Below are 19766 nucleotides of genomic sequence, written 5' to 3' on the forward strand. Positions count from 1 at the left end.
ACATAGTTCAAGAGTACTGGGCCTGTACTCATAAAGCGTCTCACAATAGGTATGCTGATCTAGGATCAGGTTGCTCCTCTTATTCATTATGATTCAAAAAGCAAAACCTATCCTAGATTAGCACTCCTACATTGAGATGCTTTTTGAATATGGGTCAAGAAACATCAGTCTATCAATACAAATGTATCAGTGCAGAAGAAATGTGGAGAATGCAATGACAATTTTAAGACAAAATACAAATGGACATGAATGAGAAGGAGGATGTAACCCTTTCTACCCTGCTCTGTGATCCTAGTGATTAAAATAGTAAGATGTGGGCCTATTAGGGCTGGCCTACACTTTCTGCCTGCAGACATTCTCCCCCTAAAGGCAAAATGACAGCTTCAATAAAGAATTGATGAGAAAGAATGCAGCTAGGCCCAGCAGGTTCTGCTGCCAATGCTGAGGGACCAGGGAGGGAGGATAGCACAGTTGGCATGAAGTGGACCAGATGGAGAGTGAAACAAGTGCATATTTCACACCCACATATAACATCACTGTTCAGCCATGCTAAGTTTTGCCTGCAATCACTACAGATAAAATACTTAATTTGAAACAAAGATGAATTACAGAATACAAATACTCTCTGTAAAAGTAATTTGATGTACAAGACAAATTACCCAGTTCAGTTCTATAGCAATTATCCAGTTGTTCCCATACTGTGCAAATAAATGCACAAAAGTGCATTTGCAAAGTGCTAAAACGTCTGTCTACACTTTTTAAAGTAAAATACAGCTTTAATAAACCAGGCCAGACACTCAAGCCGAGTTCTCACCCCAAGTTCTGCCGATTGGTTGCAGTGGCATTTGCGGAGGATAAAGGAGGGAGCCACATCTCTCACTATGGATGTCAGAGACATTGTCCTGGCAACCAATCACAGCAGGTGATCCTGACTAGCCAAAAATGACCAGCCAACTTAGTGTCTTGGATTCTGCTCTTATGAAATCAATCCAGACACTTTACACATGGCTAAACCATGTTTTTTATTTTTTTAGAGCAGACTAATGTCATACATCAATAAATAACACCTAATAATAAGCAGACAAGGAGAAACCAAAGATGGTATGATAAACTTTCTTTGAAGAGACGTGCTCAGGGATACAGATTTATTATGGACATGAAACATCAATAATATATTACACAAATAAACACAATATTTTGCCCAAGGACAGTCCTCTAATTGCAAGGCTGAGGAGACCACATAGTTTGGAGGGTATTCCTATGTCTGTAGGTATGAGTCTGTCAGAGGTTGGTCCTGATAGGCTAAGGGAACCACTTGACTTTGACACTGGTGTGTCAAGAGCTGTCATCAACTGATGGAAGACATTGTAGTGCTTGGGGTGATGTCCTTTAGCTGCTGCTGAAGGATTGGAGGCCAGGAGCACGAGGCTGCTCCGCTGCAGAGAAGTCACAGGGTCTCCGGTTCTCAGTGTAGCCATAGAGTTTCCTCAGGGCCACGCGTGCCGCCTCCTCCTCCGCAGCCAGAATGGTCTCCCCTGGAGCCTCGGCAAGGAGCTTCTTATCACTGAGGACACACACACACTCACTCCCTCAGTAACATGATCAACAAACAAATAAGTACCGGCAGAACACTACCACATACCTCACACATACTCCATAAGTAATGCAAAGAGTTTGTCCTGACCAGAAAAAACACTTTATGCCCTGGGACACAGCGTATTCCTGGTCAGGAAAATCTACTGGCTTTATCAGGAGGTGTACTGATGGGAGTGACCAGTGAGGCCTACCTGTACAGCCCTACAAAGTAGAGTGGGAGCACAGTGCTGGCGCCGGCCGACCTGGTGAGGCGAGGCTCTGGGAGGGCCATGTTCCTCTTGGACAGCTCCTCCACCAGCAGCCCCATTGGGTTTACCACCGACCACATCTCAAACAGGTCTTTCCCTACCAGCTGAGTGACCAGGAAATCCTGAAAGGAGAGAAGAGAGCATGGGTGGTGTGATCATCTTCAGCTACACAAACAAACTAATGTAAATTTGAGATGATTAATTATGACTGTTGAGATGGGTGTGTGTTGAAAGTTGTAAGAATCTCTTACCCGAAGGAAAAGTCCTGCTCTCTCAGCTCCACTGCTCTCCTGGAGTGCTCCGATCACAGCGAGGAACGTACTGTGCAATATCTCGTCAGGGACCGGGAATTGAGCGCTCATAGTTAGGTCCTCGATGGCGAGGTTCCGCGCCACATGGCACACGACTGGATGACTGGTCAGGTGCGCGACAATGGCGACCACTCCCATGCTGGGCAGGCTAGGGAAGCTGGCCCTGCACCAGTCAGACAAGAAGCTCTTGGTGAACTCCAAGCCCTGTCTGTGTAGCTGAATGTTGTCCCCCAGGACCAGAGCAGCCATTTCAGAGTCCACACCGAGTGCCTGCCTCCTCTCTTGCTCTGACTGAATGTAACAGGGGTTCACGAAGGCTGTCTTCAGGAGCTCCGGGGAGAAACTTTCTTTAAGGCGGCTGCTGAATGCCTGGACTTCTGCATGGTAGTCCCAGTTAGGTTTTTGAGCACTAGGAGACAGAACATAAGGAAATTCATAACGATGATCACGGTGCATGCAATCAGTATGTAGCTAAGATACTGACAGGTGTATAAAATTTGGTGTATAAAATTGAGCACACAGCCATACAATCTCCATAGACAAACATTGGCAGTAAAATGGCTTTACTAAAGAGCTCAGAGACTTTCAACGTGGTACCGTCATAGTATGCTACTTTTCAAAATTTCTGCCCTGCTAGAGCTGCCTCGGTCAAATGTAAGTGTTGTTATTGTGAAGTGGCAATGACTAGGAGCAACAACGGCTCAGCCGCAAAGTGGTAGGCCACACAAGCTCACAGAACGGGATCGGCGAGTGCTGAAGCGCGTAAAAATCATCTGTCCTCGGTTGCAACACTCACTACCGAGTTCCAAACTGCCTCTGGAAACAACGTCAGCACAATAACTGTTCTTCGGGAGCTTAATGAAATGGGTTTCCATGGCCGAGCAGCCGCACACAAGCCTAAGATCACCATGCACAATGCAAAGCGTTGGTTGGAGTGGTGTAAAGTTCGCCGCCATTGGACTCTGGAGCAGTGGAAACGTGTTCCCTGGAGTGATAAATCACGCGGCACCTTTTATTTTTTAAACTTTATTTAACTAGGCAAGTCATATTAATGGACATGATGTTCGACGAGCAGGTGTCCATATACCTTTGTTCATGTAGTGTAGTCTGTTCTATATTGGCTAGCCAGCTAATTTCAGTATGCATTGTCAATTGCTCCAGATTCTATAGCCTATGTCCAATCGATTGTAAAATTGATCCTATTAAGATCATTTTTATTTAACCATTATTTAACTAGGCAAGTCAGTTAAGAACTCAAGAACAAATTCTTATTTACAATGACGGCCTACCATTAGGCCTCCTGCGGGGACGTATTGTATTGCATTAGATAACGAACAGGTGCACTGAATTTTACACAAAATGGTTGAATTCTGCATCCTATTTATGACAACTTTCTTATCAAGCTAACCATGAACACTAATGGCTTTGACCCCTATGATACCAAGATAACGTTACCTTACTAAGCTAGCATTTTACATACCGTGGCTTAGGTGGTGGAGGCCCTTCTATCTTCAACTTTCTTTCCATCAAAAGAGTATATGCTTTCATCCATCGCTTCTTCTCTCGGGTCTGTGTAAGGAGTACATTTCTACAAACATGTTGATAGTGAATTCCAAATGTTAGCACACCACGATTTACAATGTATCCAGACGCCATGACAGTTTTCTGATGGTGTGACTATGAAAACCTTCCGGAAAGCAACCATAAAGCGCCAAATTAGTTCCAGATTTAAAAAGATGAGAAGACGGTTCCAATTTTCTAGCATAGACGTGGTTCCATTTTACGTTGTAATAACATAGTAATAACAATATACTTAATACTAATTAATTAACAATGTTAGGCAGGGAGTAATGACCTACATTTAGTTCAACTAGTAATTTCATTACATGTAGCAGTAGCTTGGTGTTTAATAGGCTAATTTACACATTCTGTTTACATCTGATCACAGGGTGATCTGTTCATGCAATTTTTAGTCTATGACGTTTCAGATTTAGATGTGATAATCTTTCATGAAGTAGTTTGGACGTAGTGAACTACTTTTTCTAAGTCACTTTAGTTAAGTTATATTTTTCTCAAGGGTAACTTTAGTGTAGTTTAACTTCTTTCAGTGTGAAGTAATTGGTCAACTATATTTTCAGAGTAGCTTCCCCAACACTGCTAATTAATACCAGTAACAACTAATATAACTAAACTCAAACATCCAAATTAGCTATTTTGTCATTTATTCCAATAAAATTGCATGACTCTCAGCATAATATGCTGGTTCATTACAACTGAAAATTACAACCAATTTGATAACATTGTGCTCCAGCCAGAAAGTTCTTGGTAAAAAAAAGTAGTAACTGAAGATAAAATATGAGGAGAAAAAGCATATCATGCCTATGGCTTGGTGGATATGGGCCATACATAATGAATAAAATGGTGTAATAGCAACAGTGTGACTGTATATTTCCTTGCAGTACTATACATCAATTAAAACCATTAGTCAATTTTACATTAGGTATTATCTTACAATATAACAGCAGTACTTCACAATACATATATATATATTTAAAATCTTTTCACATCATTCCAATTCCCAATAAATATTTAACCCATTTCGATGCGTCTCCACCGTGGCTTATGTTTTCCTTTTCTTTAGACCTCTTATCTGTTGGAAATACCTCAGGAGCAATGATAACAACTGAGTAACATGAAGAAGTATTTACAGCGGAGTCATTCTTTGATTCTTAAGCAAAAAATAATAATTATATAGCATTGTAAAAATTAATTACAAGTACATGTATACAATAAAATTAAAGGAAAATAAACATCCCATTGCCCAAGAGCAAGGCTGTCCAGCACTGTGGCTAAATGCAGAGAGTACATTTTTCGAACATTTGACACATAGAAGGGGAGGGCAGAGGCTTTGTTCTCCACTCTCTGGAAGTGGTTCTGAGGAAAGGATTCTAGCGGCGGAACCAAACCCAGCTGTTGATAAGCCAGAAGGCTACGGTGACTGAGTACATGATCATTTCACGTTTGGTCCTCTCCTTGTTCTCCTCTTCTATGAGCTGGAGCCTCCGGTTCAGCTTGATGATCTACAGGCACACCAATGAAAATCACATCAACACCACCAACCAATATAGCCAACACAAAAACAGCTAAATGATATACCTTCCGTAGAAGTACAGTCAAGACGTATTAGGAGCAGACCTGACGTCGAAGTGTTGCTGCATCTACGACAGCCATGTCATCAGGAGCCATGGAGACATCCAGAGTAGTGTCTAGAGTGGCCAGGTTAAGCCTTGGGTGAAGAGAAATAGACCAAACACATCCTGGTTAACCATTTCTATCATGGATCAGGCAAGATGATATTTCTGATCGTTGATCATAATATGACATTGAAGTTCTCAGCTTAATGATCAATGATTGACAATAGTTCAATGTATTTCTATTATAAATTAATTCACAATACATTGACAATAGTTCAATAGACCGGCATTACTCATTGCCCAACTATCTTTTCAACTAATATTGGAAACTTGAAACATTGACAGCAACGACACTCATCCTCGGACAATAACTATAACCTATATCAGGGGTATTCAACTCTTACCCTACAAGGTCCGGAGCCTGCTGGTTCTGTTCTACCTGATAATTATTTGTACACAGGTGTAAATCAGTTCCTGATTAGGGGGCACAATGGAAAAAAATGGCGTGGAACTGGCTTGCTGAAGAGGTAGCCTAGTGGTTAGAGCGTTGGGCCAGTAACCGAAAGGTTGCTAGATTGAATATCCGAGCTAACAAGGTAAAAATCTGTTGTTCTGCCTCTGAACAAGGCAGTTAACCCACTGTTCCTCGGCCGTCATTGTAAATAAGAATTTGTTCTGAACTGACTTGCCTAGTTAAATAAAGGTTAAATAATAAATAAAAAAGGGTCCAGAGTTGAGTATGAGGGGCCTATATTATGAAAGGAAAGAGAGAGGAGGAAAAAGGAAGAAAGAGGAGTGAAGTCTAAGTGCCAGGTGGAGTTACCTGGATTCATGCAGGAGGTTAGAGGTCAAGGCAGACCCCCCTCGCAGCGACGGCTTGCTGAAGAGGGCAGAAACAGGGAAGGGAGAGAGGAAGCAATAGAAAGAGATGGAGTAGCACACCAAAGTACAGTCTCACACTTACAATCCCAAAGTCTCTCACATTCACTCTTGAACTTCATAGTTCCAAGGTCTCATGACTTCGATCATGCAGTGTAAAACAGACCTCCGTAAGACTGCCAATATATTAATCTCCAAAACACTAACTTCTCCTCAGAGTAGACAATAGACGTCACTATGTAGGTTGGCTGTTGACAATGCTTGATAATGGCCTTACAACACATGGATAGAGCAAGAAGAGGACTAATTTAAAACTCTGACTGTTTTCAATGAAAATATGACTGAGTTCTACACACTACTCTCCTGTCAACCAATTCAGTCAAGCACTGAGTGAGGCCACAGCTCGATAACAGCACATCAAGCAAAGTCAATCTTGATTTGCAATGATAAATATACATCATGACATATTAATAGTGTTACTGAATGTTTGAAATTACCAGGTGTTTCCTACCCATTGCCCCAAAATAAATGATCAAAATATGGTCAAGACAAATCATTTTGTTCATCGAGCAAATATCCAAATTCAATTATGATACATTTTTTAAATTGTCCAAACAACCGAGATTTGATGACCCTGTCCACACGAAAGAGACAACAGCAGGGACTTCATTGCCTCAGAGAGAATTAATACAATTGTACTGTATTGAATTTCGGGGTTAATCTCTGCACGGTGAGCAGAGTGGGAGAGGTCAGCCTAGAGATGACCTTAAGAGGGGTCATGGGATCACCTGCGGTGGTTCTCGTCCAGAACCTCCAAGACCTGCTGGTAGGCCCGGCGCGTGGTGGACTGGATGAAAGAGAGAACGCCGCTAGCGCTGTACAGGTTCTGTTCGTCCTCGGCCATGGCAAGAGGGGGGAAGGCGCGGAGAGGGGCTGGGGGGAACGGGGTCACACTGCCCCCACCAACATGAGTGGCCAAGCCAGAGAAAACAGAGCAGAGAGAGAGCGAGAGAGAGTGAATAAGAGGGAGGGGAGAAAGCCCATCTGCACTTTACTCACTGAGCAGAGATAACAGCCACCAAAGAGTGACAGAGATGGTACTGATGGGGTGATGCCAAACAGATCATACTAGTGCACCACTGAACTATACCTAACCCTCTACCAGGAAGGGAGTTGCGGACACAAAAGCATGGAAAGGTCCTAATTAAAGGTCCCAATGAATCATCCCCCACAAAGATGCTCTGAACAAAAGAGGATCCCCAAGGACTTTATATAGTGAAATAAGCTTTGAACAAATTAAATGGCTCTATGCCAAGTTTACTGTAAGGTGCCTCTCCCTGGTACAGTATAATATATTAATATGTTAATAGTGAAGAGAATTAAGAGCAAGTTTAAGTACCATGCTCAGGACAGGAGGAAACTACACTATCTTCACAATTACACAGCATTGCAACAGCACCGGGTGCAGACCCAAAGACAACTACCAACCAAACAGGCTACAGAGTGAGCAACAACACCATTGAGATGCAGATACCCAACTACAGCCAAGTCTTTATCACAACAAACAGAGAGTGAGAGATGGAAAAACAGGTCGGCAGACAGGGGAAAACCCCTGGACAGATGGGAGGAAAAGGACAGGCTTCCAGAAGAGGAGAGGGGTGTGGTGGTGGTGGACCACAGTTGATAGGCTACTTACGTTGAATCGTTTCTGGCAATCTGGCCATTGTGACGGACAGTGGTGTTCTCGCTGGCTGAACGATCACGCCGCAACCGCCCTTGCGAACGCACCTATGAGAAGGGGAGAACAGTTAAATAATAATATCTTCTTCCTGTAAAATACTGACTTTGCCTTCACATTCAAATAAACTCCACATTCAGTGTAGAGGAAGTGGTTCTGTGAACTAAGATCACAAGACAAATGGCCATGCCAGAGATCTGAACATTTGTGTAAGCTCAAATAACTAATGTCTAGGCTTTAGCTCAAAGGGCTAGCACAGCCTTGAGTTGCTTGGGTGACCAGGGTTTGATACCGCTTGTTCACACATGCCTGCCCTGGTCCATCACATCAACCCATCAGTACTTTCTCTGTTCATCTCTAGACTCTCCAGCCTCCACTACCTCCTCACTGGGCTGGGCTGGGGCTGCACTGCGCTCCATTTCCATGAAGTCCAGCGGCCGCTCGTTGAGGGTGAGGACCCGAGGAGGGGTCTTCAGGGACAGGCTCTCTAGCGGGGTGGACTGGATCAAGTCCAGGTCTCTGGGCCTGGGGAACTGAGAGTCCTCACTGTCTCCTGAGAAGAGCAGTCAGAAGGGGTGTCACATAAGGGCCAATACAGGGTTATGTTTAGTAAGACTTGAAACCTAAAACAGTTTGCAATGGAAAATGAAACTCGTGTCTGGGAGAACATCATCGATTTTGAGCCTAATGAACATAGCCCACGAGTATCAACACTACAGAGACCCTGTGGAGGACCAACGTGGCTACCTGACATTACGATCCTCTCTGGGACCTGCATCATGATGTTGTGCAGGTCATGTGAGCCTGCCTCGGGGTTGTCATGACCATAGGGGCCAATTTTGAGCATCTCTGGAATCCTCATGCGCTGGCTGATGCCCTCTGTGTACTCCAGCTCGTAGTGGATGCGGTTCATCTCCGCCATCTCTGCAGTGGGAGAGGGGAATGCTGCTCCGTTCATTCGGCTGGAAAATATACAAAAAGCGTCTTTCACTTTCAATATCTGCAAACCCAACTAACTAGTTACACAACATAGTTTGGGATTCCCCTTCACAACAATAATACAATGACAAGCAAGTTTTACTTTATGTATTAAGAGAAGAGGTCCTAAAATAACATGTTTGTCCATGTAGCCACATATAGACTTATTTTTAACTAACTGTACCCCAGGAAACCTTGATGGTGATGGTCTTCGTCGTTGGATTAAAATATAACGAATGTTCGCGATGCTATCATGTGATAAGGACAAAAGGAGCATCTGAATCAATGGCCTGAATGTATCTCCACTCTCCAAATGAGGACCACTTACTAATAGCTAGTATTTTCACCACTGAAACCAAAATAGACCTTGGATGGCTGGAATATCAGCAAAAAATAGCTGTCTAGGTATCAAGCTGGCTAGCTAGCTAAGTTAGCTATCTAGATATGTTGGTGCGCTTAGTGTCTGTAATGTTTACCCATATAAAGCCCCATAAATGCAATTCCAAATAGTATTTAGCGAGTAGAAAGCTAACTACTGACTGCGGCCTGACCAGATACTTTGAAATGTCGGTATGACAGACAGTTATCTAGCACGTCACTAGCACGCTAGCTAGCTTTTTGAAACGCAATTTCTAGCTGTTGGTGGTAGCTACCTAGCTGGCCTTACCCTTTGGTTTGTTCTTCTCCCATCAATTAAATATACGTGCAAAAATGGATATGGTCCAGCTGAAGATTCAAGGGTGCATTACAAATGGTGTAGCATCCTTATATGTTGATTCCAGGAGGCTGAAAGGGACAACAACGTACACTGCAGCCCTGAACGAATGTAATGGATGGGGACCCAAACAGGAAGTTGTTTTACGTCACATGAAAATGATTGTTCTTGGTACAGTATAAGACCTGTTATAATATCTGTTGTAATGATTTCTGCAGTGTGGGAAAAAGTACCGAATTGTCATATTTGAGTAAAAGTAAAGATACACTACATGGCCAAAAGTATGTGGACACATGCTCATCGAACATCTCATTTCAAAATCATGGGCATTAATATGGAGTTGGTCCTCCCTTTGGTGCTATAACAGCCTCCACTGTTCTGGGAAGGCTTTCCACTAGATGTTGGAATATTGCTGCAGGGACTTGCTTCCATTCAGCCACAAGAGCATTAGTGAGGTTGGGCATTGATGTTGGGCTATTAGGCCTGGCTTGCAGTCGGCGTTCCCATTCATCCCAAAGGTGTTCCATGGGGTTGAGGTCAGGTCTCTGTGCAGGCCAGTCAATTTCTTCCATACCGATCTGTATGGACCTCGCTTTGTGCATGGGGCATTGTCATGATGAAACAGGGAAGGGCTTTCCCCAAACTGTTGTCACAAAGCTGGAAGCCCAGAATCATCTACAATGTCATTTTATGCTGTAGAATTAAGATTTCCCTTCTTTGGAACTAATGGGCCTAGCCCGAACCATGAAAAACAGCCCCAAACCATTATTCCTCCTCCACCTAACTTTACAGTTGGCACTATGCATTGGGGCAGGTAGCGTTCTCCTGGCATCTGCCAAACCCAGATCGTCTGTCGGACTGCCAGATGGTGAAGCGTGATTCATCACTCAGAGAACCTGTTTCCACTGTTTCAGAGTCCAATGGCAACGAGCTTTACACCACTCCAGCAGACGCTTGGTATTGAACATTGTGATCGTAGGCTTGTGTGCAGCTGCTCAGCCATGGAAACCCATTTCATGAAGCTCCCGACAAACAGTTCTTGTGCTGACGTTGCTTCCAGAGGAAAGACGATTTGTACGCGCTTTGCGCTTCAGCACTCGGTGGTCCTGTTCTGTGAGCTTATGTGGCCTACCACTTTGCAGACTGAGCTGTTGTTGCTCCTAGATGTTTCCACTTCACAATAACAGCACTTACAGTTGAAAGTCACTGAGCTCTTCAGTACAGGCCATTCTACTGCTAAAGTTTGTCTATGGAAATTGCATGGCTGTTTGATTTTGTGCACCTGTCAGCAACGGGTGTGGCTGAAATAGCCGAATCCACTAATTTGAAGGGAGTCCACATGCTTTTGGCCATGTAGTGTACCTTAATAGAAAATGACTCAAGTAAAAGTAAAAGTGACCCCGTAAAATACTACTTGAGTCAAAGTCTATGGTTTTGATTGAAGTATCAAAAGTAAATGTAATTGCTAAAATATACTAAAGTATCGAAATTAAAAGTATAAATTATTTCTAATTCCTTATATTAAGCAAACCAGACCGCACCAAATTCTTGCTTTTTAAATTTACGGATAGCCAGGGGCACACTCGAACATTCAGACATAATTTACAAACGAAGCATGTGTGTTTAGAGAGTCTGCCAGATGAGAGTCAGTAGGGATGACCGTGGATGTTGTCATGTGCATGAATCTGAGTATTTTCCTGTCCTGCTAAGCATTCAAAATGTTTTTGGTGTCTGGGGAAATGTATGGAGTAAAAAGTACATTCTTTTCTTTAGGAATGTAGTGAAGTAAAAAATAAATGTTGTCTCACATGGTAGGTACCTATTAACCATTGGTCAAAACATATTTGAGCTACTTTCTTTATTGTTTGATCATAAGAATGAATCGATTTTCCTAAAATGTTGCCTGGTGTTTTATTAACTGATCCAAAGGATTAAGCCTACTTATTCAGCAGTTGTATCACAGTTTTTTGAAGGTTGGAGCAAAAACATGTGCAGAGATTGAGAGGGAGATCCAGAGAGTTAAAGAGAGTGTGGATGCAGAGATTATAGAAGACACTGTGAAAACGCTCTACAAACTGCTGGAGAAGATCCATAAGGAGGGAGGAGGAAATAAAGGAGAATGTGTTGGAGAAGGTAGGGAATGGAGAACGCAAAGGAGGAAATTAAGAAGAGTAAGGAGGGGGTAGAGCGGAAGGAGAAGGTGGCAAGGCAGAGACAGGTGGTGGAGAAGGAGAATCAGAGGATGGAGAAGAAGTGGGAGTAGGTAGAGGTGAAAGACAAGGGGCTGGATAGGTAGAAAGAGAAACTTGAGAAGAAGAGCAAGAAACTGGAAATATTGTTGAAAGTTGGAAAGTTGGAGTTGGAAAAGGAGAAAGAGAAGTTAGATAGGATGAATAAGACAGTGGAAAGGTTGAAAGTGGATGTGAATAAGAGAAGGTATACTATTACAGGAACAGGAGAGAGGATGAAAAAAGACAAAGAATGAGATGTTAATCTTATTCTTCCTCTACAAAATAAAAGTAGATGTCGAAGAGAAGGCAGAGGAGATGCAGAAAGTGAAAGTGGGGTGGAAGTGATTGAAGGAGAAGATGAAAGAGAGAAAGAGGGAGAAAAACAGAGAGAAAGAAGTGGAGAGAGAGGGAGAAGTTTGAGAAGGGAAAGAGCAGGATGGAGAGAGAAACACACACACACACAGCCATTAATGTACCACTCTGCACTCAGTACTGTGAGCCTTTGAACACATTTGAATTAACATATGAGAGAACGGCAAATTTGCGTTGTAGGTCAGTCTCCTGTAATACATAGCTATTAATAAATTCACGACAACAACACTGGAGGTCGCTGTTTCTAACTCAACGAGTTCTAATACACACGTTAATAAACTCCAACAAACCCCTATAAAATAGGCCTACAGGTTCCAGAAAGAAAAAAATAATAAAGCAGGAAGATGTCAAAAAGTCTTAGGGTTGGTACACTTTTTTGATCTCGTAAAAAAAGGCCGTGAATGGATCAATAATCAAACCAGTCAAAAGGCTACACTTTTCATTGATCAAAATACACCGTTGAAAAGCTCTAGGTAGCGGAGAGCTAAGTAGAGATCGATCTCATTAGTAATGATAGGGACCCTCTAGTGGTCGTGGGTGGTACTCCGGCACTCTTGTGAATGGAGCCCATACGGTGAAGGGGGATGCAAACTGAGGGACAACAAGACCCTCTCTCAAGCTCTCTAGATACGGTACAATCTTGTGGCTGGAGACGAAGCATTGTAGTCTTGTTTCGAAGCGTTTTCAGTCGGAGACAGGATACACATAATTATTTGACGGGACTATAGGAGATATTTACTTTTCACCACATCATTGTGGTCTTCTCTGTGTGAATTAATAATGTTCTTGGACATTTTAATTTGGTGTATGATAGCACTGGACACCACGCGCATCGCATCATCTCTGGAGTTACAACCTGACATGTGAGTGACTTTAGAGTTGCACGACTATTTTATGTTGAATCATCTAATACATGAGCACACTATAGCCTTCATGTGACACTTGAACAGTTGAGTCTGTAAATAGTTAAATGAATAAAGGCTTCGTTTGGTATTTGCGGCTCTTCAATGGAAATGTGTTATTGCAGCATGTTTCAATAGGCCGGCCTACTTTTGGTTAAAGGGATCAACCACAACCTCTAATCATGGTTATTAGGCTTTGTTGTCACTGTTTTCTACTGTTGGATACTAACGTTATATCTGTATCATTTACTCTTTCTTTTTTGACTGCACAACAGTCAACTGGATGCATTTGTCCTCTAGGCGTCGCTCTTTGTGCACCTCACGTAAAATAAACCATATCATACTTTACCCTGCAAACATGACCACTATTATACTGAGGATGTAAAGGAATGTGCATTTCTCAAGAGACTTCCCGAAAAGAATGAGCGTGTGCAGGACGCGCATGTAGGAGTGTTTTTTCATGTAGGAGCCTTATACTTCTCTCAGCTAATTAACCTAGCCTGCTGTCTATTGAACCCAGATGGTGTGTTCAGATGAAGAAATACACCTTTGGACAAAAGTGTGTTATAAATCCCTGTTCTGACAACATTTTTGATATATTTATGACGGTATGTAGATATTCAGATATTCAGCTGCTTAGCATTTTCATTGGCGGACAGCCAGACATGCACCAAGTAATGCACGCACGCCACGCACGCACACACACACACACACACACACACACACACACACACATACAAGCACACACACATTCTGACATGTTTTCTCTTATGAGATTGTAAACTGGTATTGCCTGCAGGGTTTCATTGGTTGTTTATTGGGTATCTGGAACACTGTCCAAGTCTGGCAGAGTACTTGAGAACATGAGTCTAGGGAATTCTAAAGGAGAACAGACCAAAACCCAGACTACAGATGCAGATAGAATGATTTTACTTTACATTATGGAGCCACAGCAGGTAACGCACAAGCTGTATAGTGTGCCTTGAGCTAAACAATGAGATACTCCTAACAATGGCCAATTGTCATTGCTGAACTCAATCCAATTGCTAATTTCCCAGGTCTATCTGGTGCTGTGAATAGACATAAGATAGCACATCTAGGTAATGTATGTTACTGTGTCTGTTGGAATGTGTGCATCTGCTTCCTCTTGGATTGTGTCAGTGTTTCCCCTGTGTCGGCGTGCTCCCTGGTGACACACACACACACCTCATCTGGGGGGAACACGCTGGGCACCTGTCAAGACACTGGAGGGTCTGGTGCTGCTGGGTGGTTCGTGATGAGGGTCAGCAACTCTGGTGTGTCAGAAGGGGGAGAGTAACAACTCTCTCTCCTGAGCCTCAACCCTGACCCTCTCCTGTCCTGTGTCTCACTAATCACTTGAAGGATATCTAAACCGCTCATCTCCATTTTTACTCCGTTGTAAATCAATGATTAAATTGATGACAACAACATGGTATATACCAATGTAGCCCTCGTACCCAGAGTAATTATAGAGTTACTACACAGGTATACAAGCTACTTAATGTCAAGTGTTACAGACTGAACCATCCTCTCTGTGTCGCTGCAGGCCTAATGTGTGTGCGGAGCAGGAGTTGTCCATGCTGGGTGCACGCCAGCCTTGTGTCCAGGCCTTCACTCGGATGGTGAAGGTCTGGAAGCAAGGCTGCACCGGCCACCGCTGGTGTGTTGGCTACGAAAGGAGGTGAGTGGCACATCTTCTCCAATACCCTGTTGTTGTTTTACATTTACATTTACATTTAAGTCATTTAGCAGACGCTCTTATCCAGAGCGACTTACAAGTACATACATTCATACTTTTTTGTACTGGCCCCCCGTGGGAATCGAACCCACAACCCTGGCGTTGCAAGCGCCATGCTCTACCAACTGAGCTACACGGGACCGTTGTTGTTGTTGGATAGTTGTACTGAGTCTCTCCTATCATAACTGGGCTCATACAGATGTAGGATCTTAATTTGAGCCAGTTTCATACAGCAGGAAAATAGTCCTGCAGCAACAGGACATTTGAATTGTTATGTGGATTATAAATAATGGAATTTTTTTTATGGTTTGAGGGAAAATCAAGCCTGACATTTCAAAGTGGAAATTACAAGAAGCACTACAGATACACTACAAGTTTAACATTTCCTGCATTGCAGGAAAGTTCTCCTCCAGCAGGGTGATCATATTAAGATCCTTCACCTGTATGTCATTTCCTTTCTGCAGAACAGGCTACTACACAGCCTACAGGCAGGTGTACAGTATGGATGTGCACAGGGTGTACAGGTGCTGCCCTGGGTGGACACAGAGGGGCAAGGAGAGGGGCTGTTTGCACCGTGAGTTCAAAGAGAAACACTGAATATTATTTTCATATTAACACATGTACCTATGGAATAATGTAGCGCTATCGATACATATGAAATGAATTGATCATGTGTTGTGATGCCCATGATGTGTCTGAGCATTTGCAGGTGCTACTGAAATGACTGATGTGCGTTGTGTTCTACAGGGGTGTGTGCTGCTACTACCTGCTTCAATGGGGGCAGGTGTGATGAGGGAGGTGACCAGATCTGTCAGTGTCCTGTAGGCTTCCAAGGAACACGCTGCATGTATGGTGAGTGAGTCATCATGGAGTCAGAGAAAGAGAACATGTTCTAGACACCTTGCCATGGTTGGGGGGGGGGGGGGGGGGGAGGCGGAGTGAGAGAATTGTAAAGAGAGAGAGAGACAGAGAGGGAGAGAGAGAGAGAGGGAATGAGCGAGAGAGTGAGAAAGAGGGAATGAGAGGCCAGAGAGAAACACAGATGCCTTTTCTCGACTAAACACTTCAACAATATTGTAAAGGTCAACGTTTTTTAACCTTCAGTGTCCACCCTGTACCCACTAGCCACCCCTTTGCGTTGTATTCTAGAGACTGACCTACATGTATATCCTTAAAGGAGAGCATACTGTTAATGTCCTAATGGACACAGTGCAGACCTTGTGCTTTCACTTTGAACAACATCAATTTGCCTTTCCTGTGGCTGCGATCGGCAGTGGCCGCTCGATGGGGGTTGCTGGGTGGCAGAAGTGCACTCTGGGAGAAAAGGGGTCCTTTGAAGGCTGGTGCCCCAGGCGCTAGGGGGCTAACTTAACCCTGCCTCGGTCCTCTGTCCTCCAGTCTGCAAGCTGGATCCTAGCCACCGTGCTTCTACACGTGCATTGCTTGCTGTTTGGGGTTTTAGGCTGGGTTTCTGTACAGTACTTTGTGACATCAGCTGATGTAGGAAGGGCTTTATAAATACATTTGATTGGTTGATTGATTGATAATGAGGGCATGTGCAGTTTGAGGTTCTCACAGATGGAGCAGACACTGCCTGTCTGGACACCAGGGCCCGTATCCACATAAAGTCTTCCCATAGAGTAGGAGTGCTGAAATAGGATCTTTGACCTTTTAGATCATAATGAATTAGATTATATGGACAGGTGGGAACCTGATCCTAGACCAGCTCCAACTCTGAAACACTTTGTGAATATGGGCCAATGACTGGTATTCTGTCAACATTCAATGGTCCATCCTTCATAGTTCATGTTTATTCAAGCCAATCAGCAAGCAATCACTATTGAACCCCCTCTAGCACCTTGTTTTCCAACTATGAAGCAAGTACAGTTCTATTGTCCAGGCCCAAAGAATATTTACCTTAGGTGAAAGCATACTAGTGGAATGTGGACTGTAACATGATCTGTAACAAGTAACATGATCCAGAATTATTTTTCCTGTCTTTAACATTCTCATGAACATCTCTTGGTCTGCTCTCCTTTCTCCCTGACCCTCTGACCCCTAACACTCTGTCATCAGGCCAAAAGCGAGAGGACAACGCTTGTTAGTTGATGTTCTTAGGAAGACTCCCGCCAAGAGAGAACAGAGAACAATTAGTTACAACCCCTTCCCATGCTCATGCATGCACACACGCACGCATGCACACTAACACACACACACACACACACAAACACACACGCGCGCACGCACTCAGGGAAGCACACACTCAGGCACAACACACACACACACACACACGCACTCAGGCACGCACACATACACTCACTGTGACACAGTCACACACACACACACACACACACACACACACACACACACACACACACACACACACACACACACACACACACACACACACACACACACACACACACACACACACACACACACACAACCCTACCCCTCACACACCCAGCAGAAGGTCCTACCAGGGGCTCTCTTTGTTGCTCTTCCTCCGGCTGTGACATTTCACAGGGACACATCAGTGTTTGTTTCTGGTGGCTGTCCCGCTCGTTTGTTTGGAAAGAGCTGCTTGGGTTTTCAGGGAAGGGTGAACAACAGAGGGACACACACAATAATCAGGTGACAGGGAAGGGGGACACAGATAAGCCTGACTCTTTCCCGTCAAGGTTTTTAGCATCCTGTGATTCGGTTCCCTCTGTGAACACAGCAGCTTTGACCTCTTATTCCTCCTCTCTCCCTTAACATCTTTCCTTCCTCCACCTCTCAGAGTATATTTATCCTATTTTCCTGCCAGAAGGATTAAAAAAGAGCAGCAGCTCAGGCCAAGCCAGTTGTCACTGAGAGGGACACTGTTTCTCTGTGTGGAGTCAAATGCATAAAAAAGGATTCGATTTAGAAGTTGTGTAATTAGTGTAATTTTATATTCAAGAATATTCTTAAGTGATAATGTCAGAGAGACCGGTGTTTGGAGGATATATTGGCACAGGTGTTGTTAAGCCCAAGACGAAGTTGAAAAAATTACACTAATTACACAACTTCTAAACTTAATCCTTGACCTTTTTATGCATTTGACTCCATACAGAGGTACAGTGTCCCTCTCAGTGAGAACTGGCTGAACATGGCTGCTTGGCCTGAGCTGCTGCCCTCCTTTAATCCTTCTGGCTGGAGAGGTTATCACTTTAATCCTTCTGGCTAGAGAGGACGTTATCACTTTAATCCTTCTGGCTGGAGAGGACATTATCACTTTAATCCTTCTGGCTGGAGAGGACATTATCACTTTAATCCTTCTGGCTGGAGAGGACGTTATCACTTTAATCCTTCTGGCTGGAGAGGACATTATCACTTTAATCCTTCTGGCTGGAGAGGACGTTATCACTTTAATCCTTCTGGCTGGAGAGGACATTATCACTTTAATCCTTCTGGCTGGAGAGGACGTTATCACTTTAATCCTTCTAGCTGGAGAGGACGTTATCACTTTAATCCTTCTGGCTGGAGAGGACATTATCACTTTAATCCTTCTGGCTGGAGAGGACGTTATCACTTTAATCCTTCTGGCTGGAGAGGACATTATCACTTTAATCCTTCTGGCTGGAGAGGACGTTATCACTTTAATCCTTCTGGCTGGAGAGGTTATCACTTGAATCCTTCTGGCTGGAGAGGACATTATCACTTGAATCCTACTGGCTGGAGAGGACGTTATCACTTTAATCCTTCTGGCTGGAGAGGTTATCACTTTAATCCTTCTGGCCTGAGAGGTTATCACTTTAATCCTTCTGGCTGGAGAGGACATTATCACTTTAATCCTTCTGGCTGGAGAGGACGTTATCACTTTAATCCTTCTGGCTGGAGAGGTTATCACTTTAATCCTTCTGGCTGGAGAGGACATTATCACTTTAATCCTTCTGGCTGGAGAGGACATTATCACTTTAATCCTTCTGGCTGGAGAGAACATTATCACTTTAATCCTTCTGGCTGGAGAGGACATTATCACTTTAATCCTTCTGGCTGGAGAGGACGTTATCACTTTAATCCTTCTGGCTGGAGAGGACATTATTACTTTAATCCTTCTGGCTGGAGAGGACGTTATCACTTTAAACCTTCTGGCTGGAGAGGACATTATCACTTTAATCCTTCTGGCTGGAGAGGACGGTATCACTTTAATCCTTCTGGCTGGAGAGGACATTATTACTTTAATCCTTCTGGCTGGAGAGGACGTTATCACTTTAAACCTTCTGGCTGGAGAGGACATTATCACTTTAATCCTTCTGGCTGGAGAGGACGGTATCACTTTAATCCTTCTGGCTGGAGAGGACATTATCACTTTAATACAACGGCTTACGAACTGTACTTCATTACCAACATATTCAAATAAGAATTGACATATTTTTTTTTATTTTTTTATTTTTATTTTTTAAATTATTTATAGTTTTTTACATTCACTTTGGCACTAATTTCAGAACCTTGTGTTCATTTTTCAAAACTCTAGACACAACTCAAAACGGTCATCACTTGCATTCATATCTTTAAAGAAACCTTGCACTTGCAGAATCATTGGTTCAAATAACTAATTTACCATGAAAAACCATAGGAACATTAATTTATATCACCCACACACAAGATACCGATAGTTTCACTGTGTAGTTGTTCGTACAATCATTAAATATTATAGTACAAAATATGTGATACATGTTTCATTATGGCGCTACACATAAATACATCACTGTAAAAGGACTAGTAGAGAGAATACTACAGACACAGTGGAATCATTGTACAAAATCTGACATTTTTTGATGAAAACAATAAAATCACAACATAGGTTTCTTTGAAT

At 43.2% G+C, this 19766-nt stretch overlaps 3 protein-coding genes across 5 annotated transcripts in view; 1 reads left to right on the plus strand and 2 right to left on the minus strand.

The window, feature by feature from the left end:
• Nucleotides 1-1131: 1131 nt before the first annotated feature.
• LOC120028663 (39S ribosomal protein L44, mitochondrial-like) lies at nt 1132-3831 on the minus strand. The gene is made up of 4 exons (XM_038973874.1): nt 3636-3831; nt 2096-2564; nt 1788-1966; nt 1132-1564 (listed from the first exon to the last, which is right to left on the minus strand). Exons 1-4 carry the CDS (start codon nt 3809-3811, stop codon nt 1390-1392), a joined length of 999 nt encoding a protein of 332 aa, XP_038829802.1. The 5' UTR covers nt 3812-3831; the 3' UTR covers nt 1132-1389.
• A 529-nt stretch (nt 3832-4360) lies between these two features.
• On the minus strand, nt 4361-9780 carry LOC120028887 (mitochondrial fission factor homolog B-like). Of its 3 annotated transcripts, XM_038974152.1 has the most exons (8): nt 9612-9780; nt 8714-8928; nt 8347-8519; nt 7925-8016; nt 7017-7181; nt 6173-6229; nt 5351-5441; nt 4361-5235 (listed from the first exon to the last, which is right to left on the minus strand). In XM_038974152.1, the coding sequence occupies exons 1-8, from the start codon at nt 9632-9634 to the stop codon at nt 5104-5106; spliced, it is 948 nt and encodes a 315-aa protein (XP_038830080.1). In that variant the 5' UTR covers nt 9635-9780; the 3' UTR covers nt 4361-5103. The 3 variants fall into 3 exon arrangements, with proteins under 3 accessions (XP_038830080.1, XP_038830081.1, XP_038830082.1); XM_038974153.1 differs by lacking the exon at nt 6173-6229; XM_038974154.1 differs by lacking the exons at nt 6173-6229; nt 7017-7181.
• Nucleotides 9781-11799: 2019 nt separating this feature from the next.
• Nucleotides 11800-19766, plus strand: part of LOC120029185 (multiple epidermal growth factor-like domains protein 6) — a 103426-nt gene continuing 95459 nt past the window's right edge. The window contains exons 1-4 of the mRNA XM_038974481.1: nt 11800-11918; nt 14732-14866; nt 15388-15497; nt 15671-15775. Coding sequence (XP_038830409.1) covers nt 11800-11918; nt 14732-14866; nt 15388-15497; nt 15671-15775 — 469 coding nt within the window. The remainder of the gene's footprint in view (nt 11919-14731; nt 14867-15387; nt 15498-15670; nt 15776-19766) is intronic.

This window comes from Salvelinus namaycush, chromosome 34 (genome assembly GCF_016432855.1).
Source record: "Salvelinus namaycush isolate Seneca chromosome 34, SaNama_1.0, whole genome shotgun sequence".
In the NCBI taxonomy this organism is placed as follows: Eukaryota; Metazoa; Chordata; class Actinopteri; order Salmoniformes; family Salmonidae; genus Salvelinus; species Salvelinus namaycush.

What these genes read in the sequence shown, in the direction of transcription:
- LOC120028663 (XM_038973874.1), bottom strand. Translation starts at nt 3,811, where the DNA reads ATGGCGTCTGGATACATTGTAAATCGTGGTGTGCTAACATTTGGAATT. An exon ending in CCTCCACCACCTAAGCCACG is followed by an intron (nt 2,565 to 3,635) that starts GTATGTAAAATG and finishes TCTGTCTCCTAG; the next exon opens with TGCTCAAAAACCTAACTGGG. An exon ending in TACTTTGTAGGGCTGTACAG is followed by an intron (nt 1,565 to 1,787) that starts GTAGGCCTCACT and finishes GTGTGTCCTCAG; the next exon opens with TGATAAGAAGCTCCTTGCCG.
- LOC120028887 (XM_038974152.1), bottom strand. Translation starts at nt 9,634, where the DNA reads ATGGGAGAAGAACAAACCAAAGG. An exon ending in GGAGAAGAACAAACCAAAGG is followed by an intron (nt 8,929 to 9,611) that starts GTAAGGCCAGCT and finishes TATATTTTCCAG; the next exon opens with CCGAATGAACGGAGCAGCAT. An exon ending in ATTGCCAGAAACGATTCAAC is followed by an intron (nt 7,182 to 7,924) that starts GTAAGTAGCCTA and finishes TGGTGGGGGCAG; the next exon opens with TGTGACCCCGTTCCCCCCAG.